Source organism: Pieris napi, chromosome 15 (genome assembly GCF_905475465.1).
Source record: "Pieris napi chromosome 15, ilPieNapi1.2, whole genome shotgun sequence".
NCBI lineage: Eukaryota > Metazoa > Arthropoda > Insecta > Lepidoptera > Pieridae > Pieris > Pieris napi.
In genome coordinates, this window is record NC_062248.1 from 5,334,766 (window position 1) to 5,362,471 (window position 27,706).

Here is a 27,706-nt window from a genome sequence, read left to right on the forward strand (position 1 = left end):
TCTAAGTGTGACCAGGTCTGATCATGAAGTACTATTTTAAAATGAATAAATCTCTCCTTAATTTTATTTATTCAATGCATATTTGATTGCTTTTAATAAGGGAAAGCACCTTAAAAATGTTGAAGACAAGAAAATTATTTAAAGTAGCAGTTTATTGTTCTTTTTTTTAAATAACTGGCAGGAAGTTGTGCCACTATATAAATGAGGCTAGAATACAATAATTAAGGACATAGATGTGAAAAAAAATCTAATTCTACATGTAATAATCATCTTTAATCTTTATAACAATCATAAAATAATATATCAGGTAAAATAACATCACAGTCTTATCTCAGAAATTTATATACATAAATATGTCTAATATCTATAAAATATAAATGCTTAGGTACCTAGTCAATAAATTAATGTCTTACTCTCAGCAATATTTGCCTTTATCAAAAACGAGTACACAACCACTTTAATGAAATATCATAAAAATGCAAATAAAAGAACTAACAATAAAACAGAGACAGGAAAAATTATATATACAGACATTCGAGGATGGCACACTGATATTAATATTGATGTATCTTCATTTCTTAACCCATCTCTTGTTGGAACATCTACAATAACTAATTCATCACTGAACAAATCAATACCAAAAGAACATTCCGTTTTATTTATACAAACTTTAGTGTCAGACATATTAGAATATTGAAAGATAGGTTTGTAAATATCAAATATGGCATGAACATCATTTACAACAAAGTCATTATCACTATAAAATATGTAATAATAATATCCATCTATAGTAACATCATGGACAACTTTGAGAGTTGTTGTGACTTCTAAATATCTTGTATTATTGCATTGTATTGAATATGGAAAATATTCATTTATTATCATATTTTCATTGTAACATTCATGAAGATTGTTCTCAAAACTAGATACTGATGCATCTTCTTGTAGTTGTAATTTGGGATTGGCATTTCCCCCATGGTTTACTCCAGTGTCCAAAACAGTGTTAGGATTGTGTAAAGATGGACTTAATGTGTCTCTTTTAATTCTTTTTGTTTTAGATGTTTGTTCAGTGTTAGCAATTTCATAATTATCAGTCACTATTTCTCTTTGACTGTTTAAGACTTCCTTGAGTTCTAGAAGAGTATCAATATCTGGACTTTCAAGTGTAACTGAAACATTTTCATTTTTACTTAACAAAGGGGTATCTTTCTTATACTTATTACCTTCCAAGATTCCACAAGTGTCCAATGTCTTATCTCCTTTCACAACCAATATTTTTGATCCTTCATATCTGGAGCATGCGTTTAACTCAACAGTGGCTCCAGCAAAGAGGTAAAATCCCCAATATTCAAGTGTATCATCAGGCAAGGACATGGATTTTCGTAATGTTATATGTTTTCTATTTTTTGATAAATGGGGCCGCCCTTCCATTTGGAATGCATTGAATGTATTATTCATTTTTAAGGAATGTCTCTCACAAAATATTGATGATTGGCCTTTGTGTATTTGTATTACATCAGAATCCGATATTTTGTACATTACATCTGCATATTTTATATGTCTTAAGTATAGTGGAGATATTATTAGTATTGATGGTAAGACAGTAGTGAGGAGGCAAAAAACCACAACTCTTCTTGATCCATGCATTTTTGTATCATCTAAAAAGAGCAATAATAAAATAGATCAAATTTGCATAACATTTAATTATTACTTTGAAAAGATTCTTTATTTTACATGTAATAAATCTGACATCCTATCAATCTTTTAGTTACAAATTTTTAAGAACCAATAATACCAACTAAAAAGGTAATATCGCCATTTATAATTTTAATGATAATTTAATTTTTATAGATAGGGAACATAACAAATAAAAATATGATAATCCACTTGAAATGCTGATAAAAATAAATAAAAACAAAAGTTCAATATTAATTACGCACGTACATACCAATATTCCTTCTGTCTAGCTTTTAACATTAAAGATTATTATATCGTGTCATTCTTTTTACATTTACGACTATTTACATAGTATTTAGAAAATTTTAACCTTGAATTGAATCCGATTACGCCTCCAGTTTCGTTTAACAACAAAGATATATTAACATTTATTTATCATGATAAAAATAATTTCAATTACGTTTCTAGATATCTAATTCATGTTTCTGAGTTGTAAGTTGTAACTGGTAGGTAATAGGTATTACACTATTACAATAATTTACTATTACCCAATACCCAATAGTCAATACCCATGTCCCATGTCCCATAGCCAGTGATGCCAACTCCTACAAAATGTTCCCCCTAGGCCCTAGGACCAACTTCAAATAGGTACCCCTAAATATCGTTTAAAACCTCGAAAGTTTTTGTTGTATACTCGGTTCGAGAGGTAATATGCCCTAAATAAACATTAAAGTAGTATTAAATAGAGTCTGGCTAATAAAAGAAGATAATTGAATTATTTGAAAACTTTTGGATGGCAGCACAGAATGACATTGAATTTCTTAGGTTAGTATGATTTATTGCCTTGATACTTCATGCAATTACTTATTTTTATTTCTATTATATATTTTTTCCGAATAGTTAACAGGTATAATAGCCTACTCTTTGTTTAATTGATTTTTTGGATTCTGATTTTGATTATTCCGAATAAAGTTGTGTTTTATAATAAATATAGTTTTAGTTTTCCATGCAATGCTAGTAATTTTAAGTATCAATAGTAAAAGACCAAATTCGTATAATATTTAATTTCATAAAAATACAATAATTACTATAAATGTAAAAAAAATCAAGTATCAAGTAAGTTTAATCCAACTCCAATATATCAAACTTTTAGGGATACTAAATTTTTTTGAATTTGCCGCGCTTTTTCGAAAAAATAAATTGAATTGAATTGATATTTCAGTTATAGCTACGTTTGGAGTTTATATTTGGTTTAGTTTGTTGGTTAGGTTCGAGGCTTAATATGAATTGGATACATATGTGCGATTTTAAAGAAAACAAAATATTTTTCTCGATTAAAGAACCCCGGAAATAAATGAACCACCTAAAAAACCCTCCTTGATTTCCCCTAATTTAGAGGGGAAACTCCAAGTTAGCATCGCTGCCACTGCACTGTCATTGAAACTGACACTTCATAGTTAACAGTGCAGACTAGAAGATAACAGAGGTAAATATGCCAATTTATCGGACAGTGGACACCTGTAGTTTACGTCCACATTTAAACAAAATCGATATAAACTATAAATTTTGCGAAAATACATTTATTGTGTCTAAATTTATCTTATTTTATCGGTGATTTATACGACCATTGGCGACCTTTCATTCCATTTTGAAAACTAATGTGTAAGTTATTACGCCCGACGAAAATTTTAGCGACTCGAACGCATATAATTATTTTACATTTAAAATACATGACATTGTAAAATATAATTAATTACATATTTTGATTAATTTTTCTTTTAACTCTTTCTTCCAAAATTACTTCCAATATTATCTTTAAATTTAAACTAAAATCCAATATCTTCATGAATTCATAAACTGTTCAAAGCCTATTACTGATGGCATCAGAAGTTAAGAAGAGGACACAGTTACTTACTACGGATGTTTTATACAAAAACAAATCCAAATTCTAATAATTTTGGGCAGTTACATATTGTGATGCATTGATAGAAGTTATTAAAGAAAGTCATAATAGGCCTTTTGAGTTATTTTATAAATAGAGGTGCCAATATAGCAACATAGCATCCGTATCTTATCCCTTTGGCAAAATGAAATGGATGCCAAAAGACAACAGAAGTATGTTTCAGAAGTGAGAAAGATAAAACAAGACATAGAACATACCTACTGACACAAATAAAAAGAAGGAAAGGACTAAATCTTATTATATTATGTTTGTTGAGGTTGTGTTGTATGTTATTCTTCAACAGCCAGATATCATGATGCCTTAGTACATTATATGGAAACACTACAATATTTAAAGATGAAGAAAATATTTTGAGATCCTTGAACAGAAGATATCCAAATGTAAAAACCTCTAACGAACATTTTTATTTGCTAGAATGATAATGAGGCCTGCCTTATAGACGATACACGAAACGTCAATTTAGTTAAATAAGTAACAAGGTATTTTAAAACCTATTCTGAAAATAATTGCATATGCAAAGTTACATATTTAACATTTTGTATTTAAATACTTTTAAGTAAGACTATTACTTATGCAAGTGTAAATGCTTTCAAATACTGAGTCACTTTCCACTATCGGCTGTTTCCTTATATCGAGAAAAAGCAGTACTCGCTCCATAGAAAAAAATATTTATGGTTTCTATGGAAAGTGAAAATCAGAGGTTGGGAAGAAGTACGAGCATAGTAGGTATAGATTTAATGCACAGATTGATTAATGGAAACAAATAATGTTTAAGCAATGATCTATTTTTAGCGGTCACTAGTCTTTTAATTGGATTTCGAATAGTTTTTTTTAAGTTTATACTAAACTGCAATGAAAACTCTTTCAGGTGATCGAAAAGTAATCACATAACGATCAACCGTTGGTTAAACTTACAAAATTTATCGTCATATTAATCTTTTAGTATATTTTTAAATTTTCAGAACTTGCCAGTTTAATGTAACTTAGTAAATTAACATACATATTTTATTTTCCAAGATAGGTGTCAAAATGGAATAATAACAAAAGAAAGTTTAGGCTGTATCAGTAGTAAGCTATGCAAAATAGGAGCATGCATTTAGATAATACGTTATAGTAAATTATAGTTAGAACTTAGAACAACACGCAAACTCATAGATCAAGGTGAATCACGGTTACAATTAATAGTAACACTGCATTAACGAATTCAAGTTCGATCACATGGAGCGATCACGACTCCGACTCATGGCCAGACATCGTCAGCCATATAAGAAATAAATTCCGTACAGAATAATATAAAAAAAATGCGAAATTTCCAAAAGATTGGAACACTGTTTCGTCAATTTCTAGTTTCTACACGACCATCCTTAAAGGATGATTCACGGTACACCGTGTCGCGACCGGGCCGGGCCCCGGCCGGGACAGTGGTTCATGTTACACCGGGCTGTTTGGGTGTACGCACGTACTGGTCTAAGATCCCGCTATACAACGACCTTCACCGAGATGCTTATTTAATGAAACGTATTTTATATTTAATTTAATATGTCAATAAATATTATCCATATGGGTTGTCTAGCAAATTTCAGTCCAGAGTATGTTTAATTAATAATTTAAAAAAAATATTTTTTTAAACATTTCACCGGTATGATTATTAGATAAATTCTATACCAATCGAAAGTATGAAGCCCATAGAATATGCAAACTTTATGCTGCCCATTCTTTTCCGGTCACAACTATCGGGTTGCCAGGTATAAACAGGTAAATCTGTACTAGCATTTTGCAACGGTCTGTTTATTTAATGAAATTTAAATGAAATTAAAGATTATTTTATTCTGAACACGGTGGTATAGGGTTGGCTGCGAAAAATCAGTCCAGAATTGCGGTTGTCGAATTTTCAAAAGTAAAATATTGCTCCGAGTGAATGTGTGTGCGACTGAGAGGTCCCAACCGACCATCCCAGGCGATAGAAGAGGACACAGCATAGCAGCTGTTTAAAGTCCGCCCACTTAAAGAAAGAGAGTGCGCATGCTATTTGGGCTTGGAAAAGAAAAGGATAGCGATAGACTTGTACATATATACTATGCATCATTTTGGAGTAGAGTGTCGCTATAAATACAATTATCGTAGTTTTATGTCCGATGACTCGGAAACTGAATAATTAAAAAAAAAAATGTATTTTTAATTTTTTACAATTAATAGAAGTAATTTTTTAATTGTTGTTTTTTTTTATTTTGTCTTATAATAAAAATAAAATTTGCAAGATTACCCTGATTAAGAAAAAATCACTTTTATGGGTTTTGAATTTTTTCAATTGATTTGTTTTTTTTTATAGATTTTTTTGTTTACATTTATAGATTTATAATTTGCATGTAGTAAATTTTTTTATTTTTTTCAATCATATATATATTTTTAATCAGGGTATTATATAATATGAATCACTATAACCTTCTTTTTTACTAAAGATGTATATATACTTTAGTGTTACATAAAAAATATACACATAAATAATTAATTGATTAAAAAAAAAACCTATTTCTCTATTTAAATAATAAACTACTCCAAAATGATGCATAGTATATACGAGTCCATCGCTATCCTTTTCTTTTCCAAGCCCAAATAGCATACGCACGCTCTTTCTTTAAGTGGGCGGACTTTAAACAGCTGCTATGCTGTGTCCTCTTCTATCGCATGGGATGGTCGGTTGGGCCCTCTCAGTCGCGCACACATTCACTCGGAGCAATATTTTACTTTTGAAAATTCGACAACCGCAATTCTGGACTGATTTTTCGCAGCCAACCCTATACCACCGTGTTCAGAATAAAATAATCTTTAATTTCATTTAAATTTCATTAAATAAACAGACCGTTGCAAAATGCTAGTACAGATTTACCTGTTTATACCTGGCAACCCGATAGTTGTGACCGGAAAAGAATGGGCAGCATAAAGTTTGCATATTCTATGGGCTTCATACTTTCGATTGGTATAGAATTTATCTAATAATCATACCGGTGAAATGTTTAAAAAAATATTTTTTTTAAATTATTAATTAAACATACTCTGGACTGAAATTTGCTAGACAACCCATATGGATAATATTTATTGACATATTAAATTAAATATAAAATACGTTTCATTAAATAAGCATCTCGGTGAAGGTCGTTGTATAGCGGGATCTTATACTATACGTGTTTGGACGACTATATCTGTTTTTGTCAAAAAAAAAAACAAAAAAAAATTTAACCTCACTAAGATTTGACGTTGACTGCTCTGCGGGTGCCCGGGCGCCTACGTTCATGTTACGACGTGCCGGGGCCGGACCGTGCCGGAGCCGGGAAACAATACCCACCGACATTACAACGCCGAGCCACGGTCAGGCATGAATTACTTCATACAAAAGTATATCATTAATGTTAGGCCGTGCCCCGGCCGGGGCACGGTGTAGCGTGAATCAGCCTTTATGGTATATCCGCCTATGAATTTTGTACAGATATAACAAAATATAACAGAAGATATATAGGAAAGATATTATATAGAAAGAAGATATATTATGAATATTATTATTTATTTTAGAATTTCCCAGAATTACGAATCGGCGCCCACGGGTGGTATCTTGACCAATGGCTAGGAAATTTAGGAAATATGTAGTTAAGATTAAAGAATAAAACAAATACTTTGTTACTAAACAAAAACTAATAGTTGTTCAACAAGTTAACTTTTCTTAGTCTAAGCAGTACGCGTAATTTTCATAAAACATCTCGTTCGTATAATATTTGAAGAACTAGTTCTTTAGCTCTTGTATGAGAAATTATTCTATTTTGTATGAATGCATCTGACATTGCATTTGAAATCATGCGTTTAAACAGCTCAAGTCTTTTCAAATGAAATACTTGATACTTTATGAATTAGATAATATTTGCAATGAATACACAAAAAGAAGTTTATCAATTCATGTTTCCCCTTTCTACTGTTAAATACTAATGAGTAAGACATATATTATATATAGCTTCTATTGAAAATGTCGTTGTCTCACAAGACACGTTTCGAATTATCCTTAGGTACAATAGTGATATCAAAAAAATTATTTCTTTTACTTACTTATTTATACTATTTTATTTATTTATACTACTTACGTTACTCATTTATAATTTAAACACCTGATAAAAAATATAGCAAACGTTTTAGAAAATTCGAATTCACAATTTTTGTTACCTGTCTTTTTTTGGGTTAGTATTCATATCAATATGGACTTAATATAAATTAAGTAGATTTGCTGATGAATATTTGACGATTTGTACAGCTATCAGATGGCTATACATATTGCTATTAATTCATATTTAAGATTATCTTTTTTTTATTTCCGGTAAGTGAAACTACAGGCGGAAATTAAACTTTAAAGCAATTTAAATATAATAATTACGAATTATGTCACCGCACACGCATACCTAGTGCATTGTACGTTATTTAGATAATCGGATTTTACTAGAGCTACATAAAAACCACAAAGAAAAAGTCAACACTTGCGCCAATCATTAGAATAGTTTTAGGTAAGTATTTATGTATTTTTTATTTTTTGTTTATGCATTTTGTAAGATCGCACGTTCACACAAATTTAAATTTTAGTTGAATGTAATAATAACAAGTGTTTTAAGTTATATAAAAAAATATTTTCTTTGGAAATATTCAGGAAGTATGTTATAGTCAATATTTTATAAACTAAATAATCACATTTACCTCAAGGAAAATTCGTATATCCTTAAGATAAAATTTATTGTAAAATACTTTTACATATCTTCAAATCTATAATGATAGACAAATAGCGTATTAAGATAAAAAATAGAATAACGTTGTACCATGGTAACTATTACAAGTGAATCTCAATTATCTTTATAAAAACGTCATAAAATTATTAGTTGTAGGTACTTAGAATTTATCATTCATAAGTTCTGGACATTACAATCAAAAAGATATAATTCTTTTTAAACTTACCACTGTCTTTGTTGGTAATAGATGTATAATTATAATTCGCATTATAATATGTATTACACGAATGATGAGTAGTTTGACTCATCTCCACAATCAGATCCTACTATTTAATTAATAAATATTGTTCACACAAGTTCCACCTTCTTGTAAATGAAGAAACGAGTGCTTCGTGAATTTCAATAATATTTTATGTAAACACTGCGGACAACCTTATTATCAAATTATATCAGATAGTAGGTAATGTTATCATGACATACAAACTGGAGAATATTAATATAGGCTATATAAATTGATTAGGTAGTTATGCGCTTGTTCTTATTGATATTGTAATATAAAAGACTTTAATGTTAGATAACTTTAGGATAATATGTTGGTTGCACAGAAGGAATAAGTAGGATTTCAGCAAAATATTATATAGTTGCACGTTATATAGGCTATACTTAGTACGGCTTGGTACGGATATGCTTTTATTATACCTATTTATAATTTAAGTTTATTAAATTAATTAATTAATTAGGTATTATTATTGAAATTATTAATCAATCATAATTATTTTGAAATGTGATAATTTCAATAGTGTGTAGTTTTCAAAATTTAGTTTAATTTGGTTAAAGTGGAAATGATTTACTTGTGGTTTCCTACCTACCTACCTACACTACACTAATTGACAGTTTGAAAAGAGTAATTTAGAGAGTGTTTTAGAGAGTAATTTGAAATAAAATAACTTTTTGCCTATTATTTATTTATCAAACTAACCATAATTAATAATATTGTATTTTATAGGTCAGTCACGTGGCATAAAACGGTCGGGATTAGTCGAATGGACGATGACGTAGCATGCTAGTAAATAACATGTCTGCCTGTCTTAATACTGTCAGGGAGTTTAATTTCGTCTGAGGCTGTTTGGTTTTGAGCAAATGTAGTATTTACAATTAAACTGGTTTACCTTAGAAAGCTAGCAACAACACCATAAAACACTCGCAACTGCGTCGTAATTCTTAATATTATAAATGTGTTTTTAAAATAAATAGAATTTAAAATAATAATATGTATTGGTGCTATATATTCATAAATCAATAATCTGAATATGTTTTAAATCTTGAATAGCGTTTTTGAATGGCCCAAATCGATTGGTGAAGATAAAAAACCACTAATAACTGCGGCTGTATAAGGTATAACTTACTGAGTCTTAATTTTTATCCTCTGTATTTTATATAAGTCATTTAGTCTATAGACTATGTAGTTCTTTTTCGTGACTAAAAGACAAAAGTCAAATCACAGATGACAGCAGACAGAATACAGAAACAGATCTTATGAAGTCAGAACTCAGAAGTAGTGTTAAAACTTAAAAGTAAATAGTAATTAGTAAAATACAAAACAAGTAAATATTTGGTCAGACTTACGGCGTAATGTAAAATAAACATTTCAATCATTAATAAACGAAACTACCTAACTGGAGACTTATTTACTTCGGATAAATTTACAATTATTATTACAAATTAAATTAACAAAACTCTTACTTTTTTATACCTTTAACTTTCGTAAATAGTCAATATTATGAACGATATTCTTAAACCGGAATTGATATGGATTGAAAATAGATGTTACAGAGTAAATGACCCTATCGTGGATGTTTCTTTTCACCAAGAGCATGATCTATACGAAAATGGTAATACATATTTATTTTGAATATTTCACCAGTCACCTGCACTTGTAGTTATTTTTGTAAAAGTATGACTAGTACCTACTACATTCACAGTTTTTGTATATTATTTGTTTTTTAGATATGCCCTACCAAGATTTGCAAGAAAATGATGATGACACTGATTTTGAAGTTCAAATGATTGATTCAGACAGATACTGTACAACTTTTCATGTATCCAAGTATGTTTCTTATTAGAGTTGTACATGAATTTTAATCATAATGTAACAAATATGTATATTGATTTTATTATTGTAATTACAGACATTATTTAGGTAACATAATAGGTAAGAAAGGAGCAATAAAAATGCGTATTCAAAGGGACACCAAAACTGACATAAAAATCCCACGAATGGGAGAGAACAAAGATGTTGTTATTTATGGTCCAAGTATTCCAGTGAGTAACACAATTTTTATTAAATCAATATGAGTGTTCATTTAATTTACATATTCTCTTTCTTGTTAAGGTTCAATCATATTTTTATTTATTTATAATAGTAGCTTTTTAAACTCCTATAAAAAATGTGGGCATATTTTATTAACTGTTTCATTTTGATTAACTCAATTTAAATGTAATTTTAGAGTGTAAAAGCTGCAAGAAGGAAAATCAATATGATTGTTATATCGGCTAGAATGAGGCAAAGATCAACACACTTTATATCACTTCCAATGAATAGTGAAGAAATAGTGAAGAATTTTGACAAATTTAAGGTAACTTTAATTACAATAATGAAATAGAAAATGTGTTTAGCACAAATTCAGTTTACCTGAGCTGGGCAAGCTTATTATTCATTCTAAATAAAGTTTTGAATGCTAAAAATTCTAACTCGAGTCTTTCCTGGCAAAACAGGTCCATCTTTAGGCATTGCCCTGTTTGCTTTGTGATTGGTCCATCTCTTCACTTCTCCATTCAAGAAGCCTTTGGGACGATTGGGTGTAGGTAGCCCTTGCACGCTATAGCAAATTACTTGCCTAAAACTATCAATCATGTTGATACTCAAGATACCCCTTTAGTTGAAGAACAGTTTGTAGTTAGATATGTTACTTATATAATAATATAAATAACCCTTAACTCTTAAATTATTCTGGCTTGACTGTTAAAGAGTAATTTTTTTGTCTTGTTTTTTCAGGAAATGGTGTTGCAAGATTGTCGAGGTAGGGGATTGCATGAGTCTATATTTATAAGAGCTAGTAAGTTACATATCACTGTAGGTGTAATGTGTTTGATGGATAATGAAGAAAGGCTGCTTGCATCAAAATACTTAGCAGAAGTTAAAGAACATATTATGTAAGTTTCCTGTATCTCTGTATCTGGTGCGTATAATTAAACAAAAAAAACTATTCTCAGCATACGTCATTGACATATGGGGTAGAGAACCAGACCTATCAATAGAAATAAATAAAAATATATAAGTACTTATGTGTAAAAAAGAACTATAAACGTTACGTCCATAACATTTTTTGTACAAAATCTTGCATTAGCTCATAGCTATTAGCACTGGAAGATCCGATCTCAGTTTGGTCTGTTTTGGCGAGCTTAGCTCTGTCTTGCACAAAGGCGTCTCCTGCAAGAGTCGGATCTCAGCTTGGGCCGTCGTGGGTTGGTAGATAGCCTGAAGAGCTGCAGTGAAGCAATATAATCATAATCATAGATGCAAAGTAGGCCACAGTTAAGTAAAATTCTACTGGACATAGACTACAAAAAATTCGCGCCATTCGTAGGTTAGGTTAATAAACACGTTGAATCACAGTAAGTTTCATGAAAGTACTGTTATGCAATGGCTGAATTAAACTGTATTTTAGGCCCATGATACAAAATCACTTGCCACTTAAGTTACGATTAAAAGGATTGTCGTATATGAATGATGATCCCAAAGAAATGCATGTGTTGTATGGCTCTGTTCAAGAAGATGACGCCCATAAAGGCGTTTTACAGGATATGATCGACGCTATAGCTCAGTTCTTTTTTAAAAAAGGTGCGTATTAAGAAGTTTCAAATTTTTTTATGTAATTTGTTTGTAATATCGAGGATAAATGTAAAAATCAATGACGTTATAAAGGTGGGAACTGACCAACGTTACGAGGTGTAATGTAACACGTTACACAGCGTGCAGTCAGTACGTCGTGTTATGGGGAAACCAGTGAGCAATGAGCCGCTCGTTACTCGCTTACGTTGTGTTTCCCCGCAACACGACGTACTGACTGCACGAATGCTCGCTGTGTAACATTACATTACATGTTACATTACACATCGTAACGTTGGTCAGTTCCCACCTTAAGCCGGGTCCAGACGAGTGTAACGTGTAATGTAATCCACCGTGTAATGTAACACGAATTCTACGTGTGGACGGCACTACGAGCATTACATGTAACGCTCGCGCGGCGCTCGAGGTTGATCCATCGGCTGTCGGTTTTTCGCGCGAACACAAAGACGCTCGCAGTGCTCGTTAGGACGGCGTTCGTGACGGTTGTGTCGTATGTACGCTCATGATGTGGAGTGACGAAAAATCGCTTGAACTTATTAGTTTGTATCAAGAAAAACCAGTTATTTGGGATTCAAAAACCCGCAATACTATAAAAAAATCTGAAACACGATGCTTGGAGTGATATTGCTCATTCATTGGAAAGAGATGTAGAAGAATGCAAAAACAAAATGATTACCGCACCAGCTATCACGACCTTCCTATTCGGCATGTTCGTAGCAACTGAGTGGAAACAGCTTTTGAAATATTTTCGCGTTCACAATTCGCTTTGAGTTCGTGTGCCGTCCACATTGTTGATGCTAAATTACACGTAATCTTACATTACACGTTACACTCGTCTGGACCCGGCTTTAGAGTGCTCCACCCGGCTGTCTGTTTTTCGGCGAATCCTTTGACTGTTACGCGGTTCAGTCAGTACACGGCGCACGTCGCGAGTGATCATGATTATGATTTTCTATAAATTGTGTATTTTTTAAGTACTTTTGGTACAATTAAATTCACGACTTGTTCAAAATCGATAGAAGACATGCGTACAAGTTCTTTAAAATTGCTATCAATGACAAACCACCACATATGCCTCTGTTTTTAAAGAAGTTTGATGTCCAGTAACGTTTTTTCTTCTTCTTAATTTGGATGAAACAATAATTAAGTAGAATCAAAGATACCAACGCGTCCTCGCTGTCGGACATCTCGTGAACACTGGCGGCGAAAGCGGAGCACAGAGTATTGACGAGCTTGTTACGCCGATTATAAAACACAGCATAACATGCTCGATGCGTAACACGCTCGATGCGAATGCTACATTACACCTCGTAACTTTGGTCAGTTCCCACCTTAATGGCTTTGTATATACATATTTTGTATGATTGTTAATTATTCTATATATATAATCAGTTAACAAACACGCGACACACCAGAAGCCAGCCATGGGACAACGGGCTGACGATATTCTTCTGGGATGAACCCATGACATAATACTTAAGATCGACCATTAAAGGCGTCGTTTTTATTGCACGAGCCTATGCCTTTGTTTATATGTATTTTATTTTCATACGTGAATGCGAAATTAAATGTCCGAAGATAAAACTTATTTTTAGGTTTTCACTTTTGTGTAAAACATCGACAATAACAAGTCTACAGATATTCGCCATAATCGGGTTGTTTGACTAGTGTTGAACTTGTGTTTTGCAATATTATCATTGTAGTGGTCCTAGGTTTACTAATATAATGAGTGATGTTTCTGCTTACCCATAAATCCAAAAATATATTTTCAGGACTTATGGCAAATGAGTTTGGTCGCGATAATGTTAAAATACACGTTACTCTATTAAACTCTAAATATAGAGGGAAAACAATAGAAAACGACAGTCCAACAAAACAGCAAAGGGAAAGCTTCGACGGGTCTGAAATATTGGAGAAATTTAATGATTATGACTTTGGTGTTATGGAAATTAATAATATTCATTTATCCCAAAGAAAATCTTTAGCGCCAGATGGCTTCTATCAACCGACTTGCGTCATAAGTTTATGATTGAAACTAAATATAATGTCTTCCTGTTAAATTATTTGCCCAACATTTGAAGAATACTTGTCTTAAACAAGGATAATATGCGCGATCGAATTCTTCAATTTTGTATACTTTCTGTTTACATATTTGTTAAACTATAAAGGTGTTTAAATAAAAATATATAATAATTAAATTAGTCTTTATCTTGCTTACAATTTCATTGAAAGCAGCAAAATTAGATAAGAAATATATTTGTTCTTTTTTCCACAGGAATGTAGCCATCCTTATTCCGTCACTTTTTTAAAATTATATTATATTATACCGTAGATAGTATTATACGTATATTCTATTAAAAAGAAGTATTTGTCAAGGACCCTCTGACTGACAGAAATATTCCATATTATTTGAATAAAACATTAGAGAATTTAATTTAAAATAAAATTAGAGAAGAATTAGTAGTAATTACATAAAAAAAAGGAATTACAGTAAAGCACAAAAAAGAGTATTATAATAACATTGCATTGCATTTGTAAAATAACAAGATTAACTCACTGCACTTTAAAGAAATAATTATATCGTTGTTGCCTTCTATGAAACCTGCATGAAAAAGAAATTGTGAGGAAGTGCAAGAAGTGCGAAACTCATAATTATTTATATTAAAGGAAATAAAACAACTAACTACAATTATGAAAAATAACTAATAATTGTATCAATTACGCAAAATTTGAGGAATATGATCACGATAGGCAATGCTAATATTTTATAAACGTCTCCCTTTTCTGGCTTTACAAATTAAAATTATAGAATAGTGTTATAAGTCTCGATACCAAATTTAGTTTTGATAACAAAACTTTTGTATAATGTGAAAACTAAACTGTATCTTTACAGAATCAAGTTCACAATCGTTAACAAGGACCATCTTCGAGCTATAACGTGAGGTTATCATTGTTCAAGTAATACTGCCAAGAAAAGCCCTTAACCTGAAAATCGTATAAATCAAAGACCTTGAATGTTTCGTAGCTGTTTACGAGGGATGCGATGCGTCATGGTGCGTGATGCGTCAGTAGATTCGTAGCAGCGACGACGTGATTGCATGCATTTTGTGAGTGTGTAATCGTATAATCGCGTAGCCTGTTTAAGGAAATATTATTTATATTAAGAATGCAGAGCAGTGTTGGCCTAGTGGCTTCAGTGTGCGACTCTCATCCCTGAGGTCGTAGGTTCAATCCCCGGCTGTGCACCAATGGACTTTCTTTCTATGTGCGCATTTAACATTTGCTCGAACGGTGAAGGAAAACATCGTGAGCAAACCGGCTTGCCTTAGACCCACAAGAAATCGAGGGCGTGCGTCAGGCACAGAAGGCTGATCACCTACTTGCCTATTAGATTAACAAATGATAGTATTGTCTTTGATTTACATAACCTTTACACATTTAAAGAAAAACGATTGCCAAAAATACACAAACACAACAATCCTTTAAGACCCATAGTCAGTCATATCGACTCACCCACATACAAATTAGCCAAACACTTAGTGTCAATATTATCCCCTCTCAGGGGGCACACTAGTGCTCATGTTAAGGACTCTTACCATTTTGTGGAAACATTGAGAGATCTAAAATTACTCCACAATGAAACCATGGTGAGTTTTGACATTGAGTCACTATTTACAAACTTACCACTAAATGACTGCCTAGATATCATTGCAAAAAGACTTAGGGAACAGAACATGTCACCAGATTATGTAGATATTGTAAAACACTGTCTCACATCAGGATACTTAATGTGGAAAGATGAGTTCTATGTGCAGGTTGATGGAGTAGCCATGGGTTCTCCAGTGTCACCTATAGTCGCTGACATCTTCATGGAGGACTTTGAGGAGAGAGCTCTAGCCAATGCCCCGGTTAAACCTCGACTGTACAAGAGATATGTCGATGACACATTTGTAGTACTCCCCAATGACAAAATATCTGCATTTCTAGCACATTTAAATTCAATACACAAGAACATTAAATTTACTGTTGAACAAGAAAACAACAACTGTCTGCCCCTTTTTAGACATTTTAATTATACGCAAAGCAGATGGCACACTAGGTCACACAATACACAGGAAGGCAACCCACACAGATAGGTACCTCAATGGTGAATCCCACCACCACCCTTCACAACTGCTTTCTGTCGGTAAATGTTTGTTTCAGAGAGCCCAGCGTCTTTCTGATGATGCCCACCTCGAGGAGGAACTACAGCATGTCAAACAGGTGCTACACCGAAACAAGCTGCGCATCCCCCGGCTACATCACAAAAACAAAAACAAGACACAAACAGTTCCCCGCCAGCCAGCCTACTTGCCATATGTAAAGGGAGTTACAGATAGAATTAGCCGGATCCTAAAACGAGCTTCTATTCATACAATTTTCAAGCCGCACAAGAAGATTCAGCAATTCCTAAGACCAATCAAAAGTAACACCCCATTGCAAGATGCAGGTATATACAAACTGGATTGCGACTGTGGCCTGTCTTACATAGGGCAAACTAAACGCAATATGTCCAGCAGACTCAAAGAACACATTGCAGACATAAGACATAGACGACACACAAAATCAGCAGTCTGTGAACACATACTAGATAGGCCTAATCACTACATACGCTTTGACCAACCGAAAGTACTTGCGAAAGAGAAAAGATTCTTCCCAAGATTGGTACGCGAAGCCATTGAAATCAAAAAACACCCCAATTTCAATAGAGAAGACGGCCTAAAATTGTCAAACACCTGGGATCCAATAATATCCAAATTAAAATCTCAAAAAGAAAAACAATCCGCGAAAATAGAGGACACCGTGAGCCATTTTTGCCAAAACCCTCCATCTTTTAGTCGATACCAACTCCGGGGAAACAAATACAGATAAGGCAACTTTCTCTGCAGCTGTGATACCTTTTGACATTCAACATCTTTTGTCTTCAGTCACCGTGACCACGCACGCTGTAAAGCACGCGAAACGTCGGATAAATTTAAAATTATGTCAAATAGTTGTAAATTTATAATAATAATACATAACTTTAATCCGGTAAAAAGCGTTTTTCTTTAACAAATGATCATGAAACAGGTATAAGGTAAACAATAAGGTTGTAGCTCCATTGATTTTTTTTTTATTACTTAAAATATGAATATTCGCTATCCTTGGAATTAAAGCTAAGCTGGACTATATTAAAAGGTATTTTTGTTATTTTGCACTTTTGCGACACACAAAAAAAAGTGCGACTTTACATGAATAACAATCTAGCCTATACAATAATTCTGGCTAATAAATAATATTACGTTGACTCTATAATTCTAATAAATAGCTTCAACTAAGATAATGTTTATTAACAGTCTTAGAGTTCTATAATGTTTTGACACTATGTTCGTTTACCGCACTTGCACTTATATTTTGTACTTATAGTTAAAAAATGTAGTGTAGTGAACACTAGGTTTTTATTTCAAAAGGTTAGTACTCTTTAGGCGTCTTATTCCTGTTGTGTCAAGAAGTTTGATTGCCCCAGCAGTCAAGTAGTAGCATTATCAAGCAGTCAGGGCAGTCTTGCCATGCCTTTGTCTAGCTGACTAGGTACCACGAGTTGCTTGGGGTTTGAAGGATTGGCAAGAAAGTATCCGGAAAGACAGATTTTAACGCACTCCTCGAGCGGGAACAGCAAGATTCGTCCACGCATTTTATCACTTGCAATAAGTATTGGGATTCACAGACATGAGCGCTATACCACGTCACATTAGGTTCTGCTGGATCCTGTAAGCTATCTTCAGGCTTTCTAAATTCCGCCGAAACATCGTAGCTGTCAATTTTCATTTCACTCCAGACCTTGGTAAGCGACTCCCTTACCGAAACCGTCAGGATCCACGTTGACACCGGCGTATACAGACGGAATAAGTTTGTGCCGCTCTGCCACGACCCAGTCATGGTAAAAGTACTCTGTATTCCATGTGCATTAAAAGAGAACTCTGATCTTGCTGGCGTGCTTGATGTCAAGTCAAGTCAAATCGTTTATTTCAATTAGACCATCTAAAATGGCACTTTTGAACGTCAAAAAAAAAATATATAAAGATGATTCTAGTTGCCCCTTCCAAAAGGTAGTTTCGTGTGGAGAAGAATGGGCAAGAAACTCCACACTTACTCTTTTAAAATAGGTTTACAATATTTTGTTACATTTGTTAAATAATTATATGTGAAGACAATGTACTCTTAGAATAAACTACTATACTAAAAAAGTTAGTATACATGTTAGACCAGTGCAGATAGCCTTTAAAATAAATAAAAAGTGAAAAAAATTACAGTAGGATGAAACCCATTAGAAAAGGAGGGGAATATGATCAAAATGAAAGGAAAAATAAATTACGGTCGATCTGAGGTCGGGAAGGGGCAGGGGGGAGGAGTTTTAAGGGTAAAAAACGGTTATCTCGATTTCCGGCAAAACTAAAAGTCCTATCGAAGAAAGTTAAATGGCAAAGTTGTAGGTAATAAAAAGATCTAAAACTTTTGTATTCACACATTTTTCACATAACCTCAAAATTTATGTGAAAAATTCAAAAAACCAAGTTTTTAATTTTTATCTTTTACAAAAATCTTTTTTATTTAACGACATTTGGTGAAAACTTACCTTATTATGTCCCAAATATACTGTAATTTATTTGATTAAAAATATTTATTTTTTCACCTTATTTTGAATTAATATCGAAAAAACACCCTAATTTTCAATCGAAAATTCTGACGTCAAAATTTCAGCTTTTTTCAAAAATTTGATGTGCTTTCAGTGCGTTGAAATCTCTTCTTTCCTATGGTAAAAAAAAATATATATATTACCATAGTAAATCTTCTCAGAAAATGCAAAAAATCGTATGCAGTAACGCCCAGACCCGTCATCCCCTTCCCTACTTCTCTATGAAATACGAAAATTTTAGCCCATCTAAAGGCTAAAAATTTTTTTTAGGTCACTCAGGTATATATAAGTTATCTTAAAATAGTAATAAATAGGCATCTAATTATAATTAAAAGAAGATTCATAGAGAAGTAGGGAAGGGGATGACGGGTCTGGGCGTTACTGCATACGATTTTTTGCATTTTCGAGAAGATTTACTATGGTAATATATATATATTTTTTTACCATAGGAAAGTAGAGATTTCAACGCACTGAAAGCACATCAACTTTTTGAAAAAAGCTGAAATTTTGACGTCAGAATTTTCGATTGAAAATTAGGGTGTTTTTTCGATATTAATTCAAAATAAGGTGAAAAAATAAATATTTTTAATCAAATAAATTACAGTATATTTGGGACATAATAAGGTAAGTTTTCACCAAATTTCGTTTAAAAAAATAAATTTTTGTAAAAGATAGAAATAAAAAACCAAAAAGTTGGTTTTTTGAATTTTTCACATAAATTTTGAGGTTATGTGAAAAATGTGTGAATACAAAAGTTGTAGATCTTTTTATGACCTACAACTTTGCCATTTAGTTTTCTTCGATAGGACTTTTAGTTTTGCCGGAAATCGAGATAAACCGTTTTTTACCCTTAAAACTACCCCCCCTACCCCTTCCCGACCTCAGATCGACCGTAATTTATTTTTCCTTTCATTTTGATCATATTCCCCTGCTTTTCTAATGGGTTTCATCCTACTGTAATTTTTTTTGGTTTCAAAAATTATCGGCACTGGTCTATGTTCCTCACATATTTACAAATATCGAAACCTTAGAATATCAACATTAAAGAGTAATAAAAATATTAAAAAAACACAACAAAACAGTGTGTGAGATACAAAAAAAAAAAATAATTACATTTGTAGCATTATATAAATTAAAAAAAATAACAAAAATATGCTAAAGCAAAAAATCAGCAACCAATTTGATTTTGTCCAGGCTATAGAGCCAATCATAGGATTGTCCTATGGAGCAGGACCAGCATGTTTCCAAGCATTCTTATCTTGAATATAATCATCTAATTTGTAATATGCTTGTTTACAAAGTGTACTTTTAATAAAACATTTAAATTTTCGTTCATTTAGTTTTAAAATGTCACAAGGTATTTTATTGTAACATTTCACACAGTACCCCATAAATGAATTTTGAACTTTGGCTAATCTGAAAGATGGTTGAGCTATTTTATCTTTATTTCTAGTACTAAAATTATGTCTTTCATTTATTTTACTAAAAAGATGTAGATTCTTTCTTACATACATAATATTTTCATAAATGAATTGGCAAGGTACTGTCATAATATTAATCTTTTTAAATAGTTCCCTGAGAGATTCGCAACGACGTAGATTATAAATGGCTCTGACCGCTCTCTTTTGCAAAATAAAAATGGATTCTATGTCAGCAGCCCGACCCCACAGTAAAATGCCGTAAGACATTATGCTGTGAAAGTAGCTAAAATAGACCAAACGCGCAGTTTCTACATTGGTTAAATATCTTACCTTTCTAACCGCATAAACGGCTGAGCTCAGCCGCCCCGCAAGAGATGTGATATGAGGTCCCCATTGTAACTTCTCGTCTAGCGTGATGCCTAGGAAAACCGTTTGATTAATAAATTCCAGTTTTCCTTCATTCAACAAACTCAAACTCAAAATATCTTTATTCAAGTAGGTAACCAAGTACACTTTTGAATCGTCAAGTTAAATTAATCGTAAATTTACATTTACTACCAGTTCGCAAGTCAAGGGCGTAGAGCGGGTAAGAAGAACTGGCAAGAAACTTTCCGCCACTCTTTTTAATCGCCAAGTATTGTCATACAAATTGTTTGAACTGGAGCAATTCAATCCCAAGGATTAGGATCATTTAAGTAGTCCTCAAATTTATAAAAAGCTTTGTTGATTAATTTTCGTTTAACGAGGGCTTTGAATTTATTTAGTGATAATTCTCTAATTTCGCTTGGGAGCTTGTTGTAAAAACGAATACAATTTCCATATAAGGAGTGGTTTATCTTTTGGAGCCTGGTTGGTCGTACACTCAAATTAGTTCTATTTCGCGTATTATACTGGTGAAAGTCACCATTTGTTTTAAAATCGTTTATATTTTTTTGGACATACAACAAGGCTTCAAGAATATATTGACCAGATAGTGTCATAATATTTAATTCCTTAAACTTATTCCGTACCGACTCCCTCGGAGAAACACAACAAATACCCCGAACAGCCCGCTTCTGCAGCACAAATATAGATTGAACCTCTGCAGCAGCACCCCACAGTAAAATGCCGTACGACATAACGCTATGAAAGTAGCTATGGTACACAATTTTAGCCGTGTCCTCATCAGTAAACTGTCGGATTTTCTTTACTGCATATGCTGCAGAGCTCAGCCTATTCGAAAGAGTCTCTATGTGTAACATTATGTCACATTCCTTACTTTTAACATTTGGCAACGTAAATCTAATACATTTAGTTTTTTTATCATTCAGTGCCAAATTGTTTACCGTAAACCAATTTTGGACCCGAAGAATAGAGTTATTCACGTCGTCACGATTTTGTGACCGTCGATCTACTTTAAAAATCAATGATGTGTCATCTGCAAATAACACCATCTTCGGTTTATTCTGAACTAATTGGGGTAAATCATTTATGTATACTAAAAAGAGGAATGGACCCAATATTGAACCTTGAGGAACGCCCATTATAATTTCAGACCCTAACGAGTTTATGCCGTTAACCTGTCTGTTTTTCAAGTAAGATCTTAGTAAGTCCAGAGCTTTGTTCTTAATCCCGTAGTGATTAAGTTTCAGCAGAAGAGTCTCATGGTTTACGCAATCGAACGCCTTCGAAAGGTCGCAAAAGATTCCAATGGCATCTTGTGCTTCCTCCCAAGCGTTAAAAATGTTCTTGATTAGGGAGACACCGGCGTCAGTTGTACAACGCCCTTTGGTGAAACCGTACTGTTGTTCATGAAAGATGAAGTTTTTATTAAAGTGACATAACATTTGATTGAGCATTAACTTTTCAAACACCTTACTGAGAGCTGGCAGAATTGACACAGGTCTATAATTATTGGGTTCTTTACTATCACCGGATTTGAACAACGGAACTACTTTACTGTGTTTCATGAGATCCGGAAAGACTCCTTGGTCTATGCTGGTGTTAAATATGAAAGCTGGAAGCGCGGGAAATACGATCGTAGACTGACGCGTTTTTCGATTTAATTAAATTTTATTTCTAGGGTTTGGATCAGTAGTCTAGTGTAGTTAATGTATATATATTTGTTATTTCTTAGTTTTATTTAATAGTGTATTAAAGAGAAGATTTCGACTTATCCGTAGAACAGAGTCCCATCTGCAGGATTGATAGTTTACAGTAGAGGTAAGAGAAGTTGTTGACTTGTGTAATTCTTAAACCGTGAGACTTGACATTTTGATTTTTTGGTATGTTGTGACAACAACCCAGCCTAGTTAAATGCTATATAGTGTATATTTCTTATCCTCTTATTTCACGAGATAGTGAGTTCCATATAAACATAGGACGTTTTATGGCGGAAGAGCGGTGGTCCGTAGTGAACATTGTACATTGTTTTACGGAGACGTCTGAATAAAATGACGTTCTATATTAACATGGGTAATTTTTTGTTGGAATTACCCATTCCGTATGAGTCCTATGTAAATAAACATCTTAAAATTTTTAAACATAATTTTCGCTATATGATGAATACCCTCCCATGTAACTAAATAAAAAATAAAATTATTATTAAAAATAGCTTATTAGTTTAAAAAATGTCAAAATAGATATCAAAACTATTAGAAAGCATCACTTTGAACGGCATCACATCACTGTTAGGTACGGTAGGTACTTAAAATTAGCATAGTCTAAAACTACAGACAGGTACAGATCTATGTACCTATAGGAACATTACAGGAGACGCGTATGGAGAAATTTAAACTTCGCAATAGTTATAAAATCAACAATATGCTCAAACAAACATACTTAATAACAATAAAATTTTACGTAAGTATACCTAAAACAATTTTGGTGGCATAAAAGTTAAAACTTAAATGGCATTTCGTATCACAGCATGGTAACTAGATAACTGTCTTAAATTAGCAGTCTCAAACTTATAAATGTACGTAAATATTTATCATTACAACAGAAAATACTTATATGGAGATATTCAGCCTCAATAATAATTATTATTAATCAGTGTTACATTGTGACCTAGACGTGGATGTTATACATATTTAATAGCAATGAAATTGCACGCAGGCAAACATTAAATAACTTATTTAATACTTATTACGATTAAAATTGTTTCGCTAAATCGGTAAAAACATAGCAAAAAAGAAAAAATAAATGTCTAAAATGTTTTTTATTCCGATACATCATCATCCGATTTTTTAGAAACATTAAAAGAGGTGTGATGTGGCAAAGAGTTATAGTATGGATGATATTCGAAGGGAATAGCTTCCGAACGGCACATATCCATTAAATCTTTATATTTAGCGGCAGGAACCATAATAGGTTCAGAATAAGCAGGTTTTAGTTCAGTTTAATTGTCTGACCAAAAGCGAAACTCTTTGACCCCTCGGTCACATTAGTCTGAATAAAATCTAAGAGGCAACTGCTGACATCATTTGCGCCACGTTTTGCCACAGATTCATCCCACATATAGCAAACGGCCTTCCGTTTACCCATGTCAAAAACTGTGAAGTTAAATGAAGATAACTTTATCTTATAGTAAAATATGTTTATATCGCCATGAGGACACTGCAATACTTTTTCAAAATCAAACACAGCAGGAACCATGTTTCCATTTGACTCCTCAGCGTCTTTCTTATCTTGGCTTTTTAAATTCCTAGCCACCATCTTATTAGTCTGGTGTTGTTGCAAAGTTTCTTTTTCTTGGTCTGTTGGATTCTTTTTCAATCGAAAAACGAAAAACATTCGTCGCACTGATTGGGAATATGAAAAGCTAGATTGAAGTTTAAGTTGACAATGTCACGATATCGGCGTTCCTCTGTAGCCTTAGAGGCATATTTCTCGGAGTCGATCCATTCAAGATACAATTTGAACATTTTGGCAATACTTAAGTCTCCTTGTAGGTAGAGCTTTTGGCTATTCTTGCGTATATAATGCGATTCAACAGGGACAAATGCCCGAACATGGTCACAAACACTTTGTTTCATTGCGTCATCTATAACAATCTTATTATTAGCGTGGCGACCCCGTCTGTTCTTTAAAATAGCACTTCCATCGTACAAGAAGTACGATGGAAGTGCCATGCAGTTTTTAAAATATGATTTGAAACGGCAAGAGTATTAATAAACATAGTTTGGCATACTTCGGTTTTTTCGCTGTGAGATTCGCTAGAACCTGTGATCAGCGGCAGATAATACTTAAAAGTATGCTTTCTAGTATTAGGAGTGTCTTGATTCAGGCATCTTTTGTTCTTCATTTTATTGGAATATTTGAAGATGAAATTCTGCATAGCTAGATTGAACCCAGTTGCCAAAATTATGTGAAGCATTCCTACCGCTGTTGGTGAGATATTTTATCAGGACATTTGTAACGGCATTTACATGATGGCCCCATCGTTTTTTCGTCTACGGCTTTTCTTTTTTTCGTGACATATTTCTTACCTAAGTTCTTAAGGTCTGTCCATTCGGGCGCCGCTGTCGTTTTAGGAGTCACGGTGGGTTCACATTAATTATACATTAATGGTGAATTCTCGAAACTAGAAGGCACTTCCAAAGAAAATGTACTAGGTTGATTGCTGTTAACATCTTTGGCAGACGGATCAGACACATTTAGTATTGAGCTATCACCGGTAATGTCTTCGGTCCCACCATCTTCATGCAGAACTTCTTCCCATATATCAGCTAGTTCTTGACTGATTTCTTCTGCACCGGGAGGCAAAGGTGAGCTTGGTTGTCTAATGTCGTTGTCATCAACGTTCATAGCTGAATTATACAAAAATACTGTATAGTATTATTATATAGGTATTCATAAAACATTATAAAGAAATGAATTTAACAAACCTTAAATAAAAAATCTTTATAATATTATTATTTAACGATATTTTTAAATGAACAAAGTCCTAACTGATGTCATTATCCCAGTAACAACGTCCCATCTTAATATCAAACCGAGAAATCATATATGACACGCTTAAAATACCAATAATGTTCGTATAAAATCGTCCTTATGTTTCATAAGACTTCTACTTTTTACTATTTATTATTACAGAAAGAATGAATACTCTGTGACTAAGCATTATGCCAATTGCTTTTTCGCATGATTTTCGCACTACAAATGCGTTTCTATAACTCTCCGGCAAGAAACGTCCTATATTAAAATCAATCGCCCACAACGCTTTACTGAGACAAAAATGCAATATTAAAGCAATACAGATATGATGTTTGTTAATTTAAGAATTTATTAGTGTGTATCGTGAAATAATACAGCTGAAATCGTCAACATACCGGTATTTACACTTTTTTCGTATAATCAGCAGGAACATTTGAAAATGGTGCACTAAGCTCAGGCCTTTCTGCATCAGTTTTTTGTAGCATATCTAATATTTTCTTTGAACGTGACATCTTTAAAAATATGTTTTTACATGCAAAGTACTTAATTTATTTTGTACATCAAACCTAAAAAAAATCTGAGCGCATGACACAAATATACCATCTCTCAAACGAACAGCGGCCGGAGTGACAAGCGGACGGGGCGCCCGGGCCGCCCAAGCTTCCCGCGCGCCGTTGCTTGATCACTTCGTGCGTTTTTATACGGGATTAATGTCAGATGGTACGTTATTCGATTCTATATTTCCGAAACTAAACAAGATACGAAAATTCTAAAAACGTACGTCTGTAGAGTTCTTATTCCTTATCTCGTTTAGCTATTAAACTCATTTTTGCTCCATGATCACATCGGACTCTGTTCTACGGATAGGTCGAATTTTATTGGTAAGTTATTTTAATATATTTTGCTCCTTATGGAGCCGCCTGATGACCCTGGGGGCGGAGAAGTCCCTGGGGTGGGCTGTATAGTAACGATTTCAAATGATGAGTCTGGAATGGAAACAGATGGATCTATAAAGTCTAGCAGTGGTGCTCGAAAACGGAGAGCCACTGTGCATAAACATTGCACCCACTGTAATAAAAAGAGACGTAGTCGGAAACATGAGGGCAAGGAAATCAAACCAAACGAATGTCATTGCATTCCTTTAACCAATACCCAAATTAGCACTGCTCCCTTGTTCAATGAGTCACAATCCAACCCGTCACAACTTAATTCCTCTAATGAATATAAAAAGCCAGAATCAGTAGCACGTTTAAGATACCAGCCAAGTGATGCAGCACCATATGTTGTTCACATACAAAGAGTACAGCAAACTCCAAATGATAGCGTTTCAGTTCACCCAATTGCTTTTGGTCGTTTCTTAAAAAGAAATTCTATACACAATATTGTTAACGGAAGCTTAAAACGAATTGGTCGTAATAGACTGTCTCTGTCTTTTAATAATTACCAGGACGCAAATTCTTTCCTCAATAACTCTGCTTTACAATCAGTCGAGTATAAGGTTTTTATCCCAACATTTACTGTTACCCGTATGGGTGTTGTAAGAGGCATACCTGCTGAGTGGTCAGATGAAGAAGTTACGGAAAATATTAATTTACCTGTTGGATGCGGTCCAATTTTAAAAATAAGAAGAATGAGACGGCGTATCATTACTAGTGATGGCAGTGAGTTTAAGCCTACTGAAACTGTGGTTCTTACATTTGATGGACAAATACTACCTAAGCGAATTTTTATTTGCTACACTTCCCTCCCAGTTGATCTTTACATTTTCCCCACAATACAGTGCTATAATTGTTGCAGATTTGGTCATGTTAAATCAATATGTAGATCAAAACCAAAGTGTTTCAAGTGTGGCCAAGACCATTCGGCTGATCAGTGCTCTATCCTAGAGGAAGATGCATACTGTTGTTTATGTCAAGGTTCCCATTTTGCCACAAGTAAAAGATGTTTAGAATTTGATCGCCAAAAAGCCATCAAAGAATCTATGGCCAAGAGCTGTATTTCATACGCTGAAGCATCTAAAATTCATGCACCTATCTCAAAAATTTCTTATGCTGATGCTTTACTTTCTTCTTCCAATGTAGGTGCTTCTACTATTTCTACTCCTCAAAATGAACAGTCTCATAAACAGCCTTTGAGTAACTCTTACAAAAAGACTTTTTTTCTCAAACCTAAATCTATTCCTAAACTTTCCAAAGGTTATGACAGAAATACACAACAACAATTAATTAAAGATTATGATATGCCCTCACCCAGAAATGGTTGTGGATTAAACTTAAACAACAATAATGATTTGACATTACAATCAATTGCAGACCTAATAAAAATTCTCATTAACACTTTATCACA

At 33.2% G+C, this 27,706-nt stretch overlaps 2 protein-coding genes and 1 long non-coding RNA gene across 7 annotated transcripts in view; 1 reads left to right on the forward strand and 2 right to left on the reverse strand.

Moving 5' to 3' along the window:
• Positions 1–251: 251 nt before the first annotated feature.
• Positions 252–8,776, reverse strand: LOC125056900. Of its 3 annotated transcripts, none has more exons than XM_047660251.1 (2): positions 8,624–8,776; positions 252–1,658 (listed from the first exon to the last, which is right to left on the reverse strand). In XM_047660251.1, the coding sequence occupies exons 1-2, from the start codon at positions 8,703–8,705 to the stop codon at positions 469–471; spliced, it is 1,272 nt and encodes a 423-aa protein (XP_047516207.1). In that variant the 5' UTR covers positions 8,706–8,776; the 3' UTR covers positions 252–468. The 3 variants fall into 3 exon arrangements, with proteins under 3 accessions (XP_047516207.1, XP_047516209.1, XP_047516208.1); XM_047660253.1 differs by lacking the exon at positions 8,624–8,776 and adding an exon at positions 1,949–2,219; XM_047660252.1 differs by lacking the exon at positions 8,624–8,776 and adding an exon at positions 2,048–2,218.
• Positions 8,777–9,939: 1,163 nt separating this feature from the next.
• LOC125056906 (activating signal cointegrator 1 complex subunit 1) overlaps positions 9,940–27,706 on the forward strand; it is a 30,141-nt gene continuing 12,374 nt past the window's right edge. The window contains exons 1-7 of one of the 3 annotated variants that reach the window (XM_047660260.1): positions 9,940–10,289; positions 10,405–10,504; positions 10,587–10,719; positions 10,905–11,033; positions 11,453–11,610; positions 12,126–12,298; positions 14,080–14,505. In XM_047660260.1, the coding sequence (XP_047516216.1) occupies positions 10,178–10,289; positions 10,405–10,504; positions 10,587–10,719; positions 10,905–11,033; positions 11,453–11,610; positions 12,126–12,298; positions 14,080–14,336 (1,062 nt within the window). In that variant the 5' untranslated portion in view covers positions 9,940–10,177 and the 3' untranslated portion in view covers positions 14,337–14,505. Of the gene's footprint in view, positions 10,290–10,404; positions 10,505–10,586; positions 10,720–10,904; positions 11,034–11,452; positions 11,611–12,125; positions 12,299–14,079; positions 14,506–27,706 lie in introns of those variants that run through there. The other 2 variants (XM_047660263.1, XM_047660262.1) reach the window with 2 other exon arrangements.
• Positions 14,495–18,367, reverse strand: LOC125056927. The gene is made up of 2 exons (XR_007118134.1): positions 17,467–18,367; positions 14,495–15,443 (listed from the first exon to the last, which is right to left on the reverse strand). It is a non-coding gene; the product is annotated as an uncharacterized LOC125056927 (long non-coding RNA).

What these genes read in the sequence shown, in the direction of transcription:
- LOC125056900 (XM_047660251.1), bottom strand. Translation starts at nt 8,705, where the DNA reads ATGAGTCAAACTACTCATCATTCGTGTAATACATATTATAATGCGAAT. An exon ending in TATTACCAACAAAGACAGTG is followed by an intron (nt 1,659 to 8,623) that starts GTAAGTTTAAAA and finishes TGCTCTTTTTAG; the next exon opens with ATGATACAAAAATGCATGGA.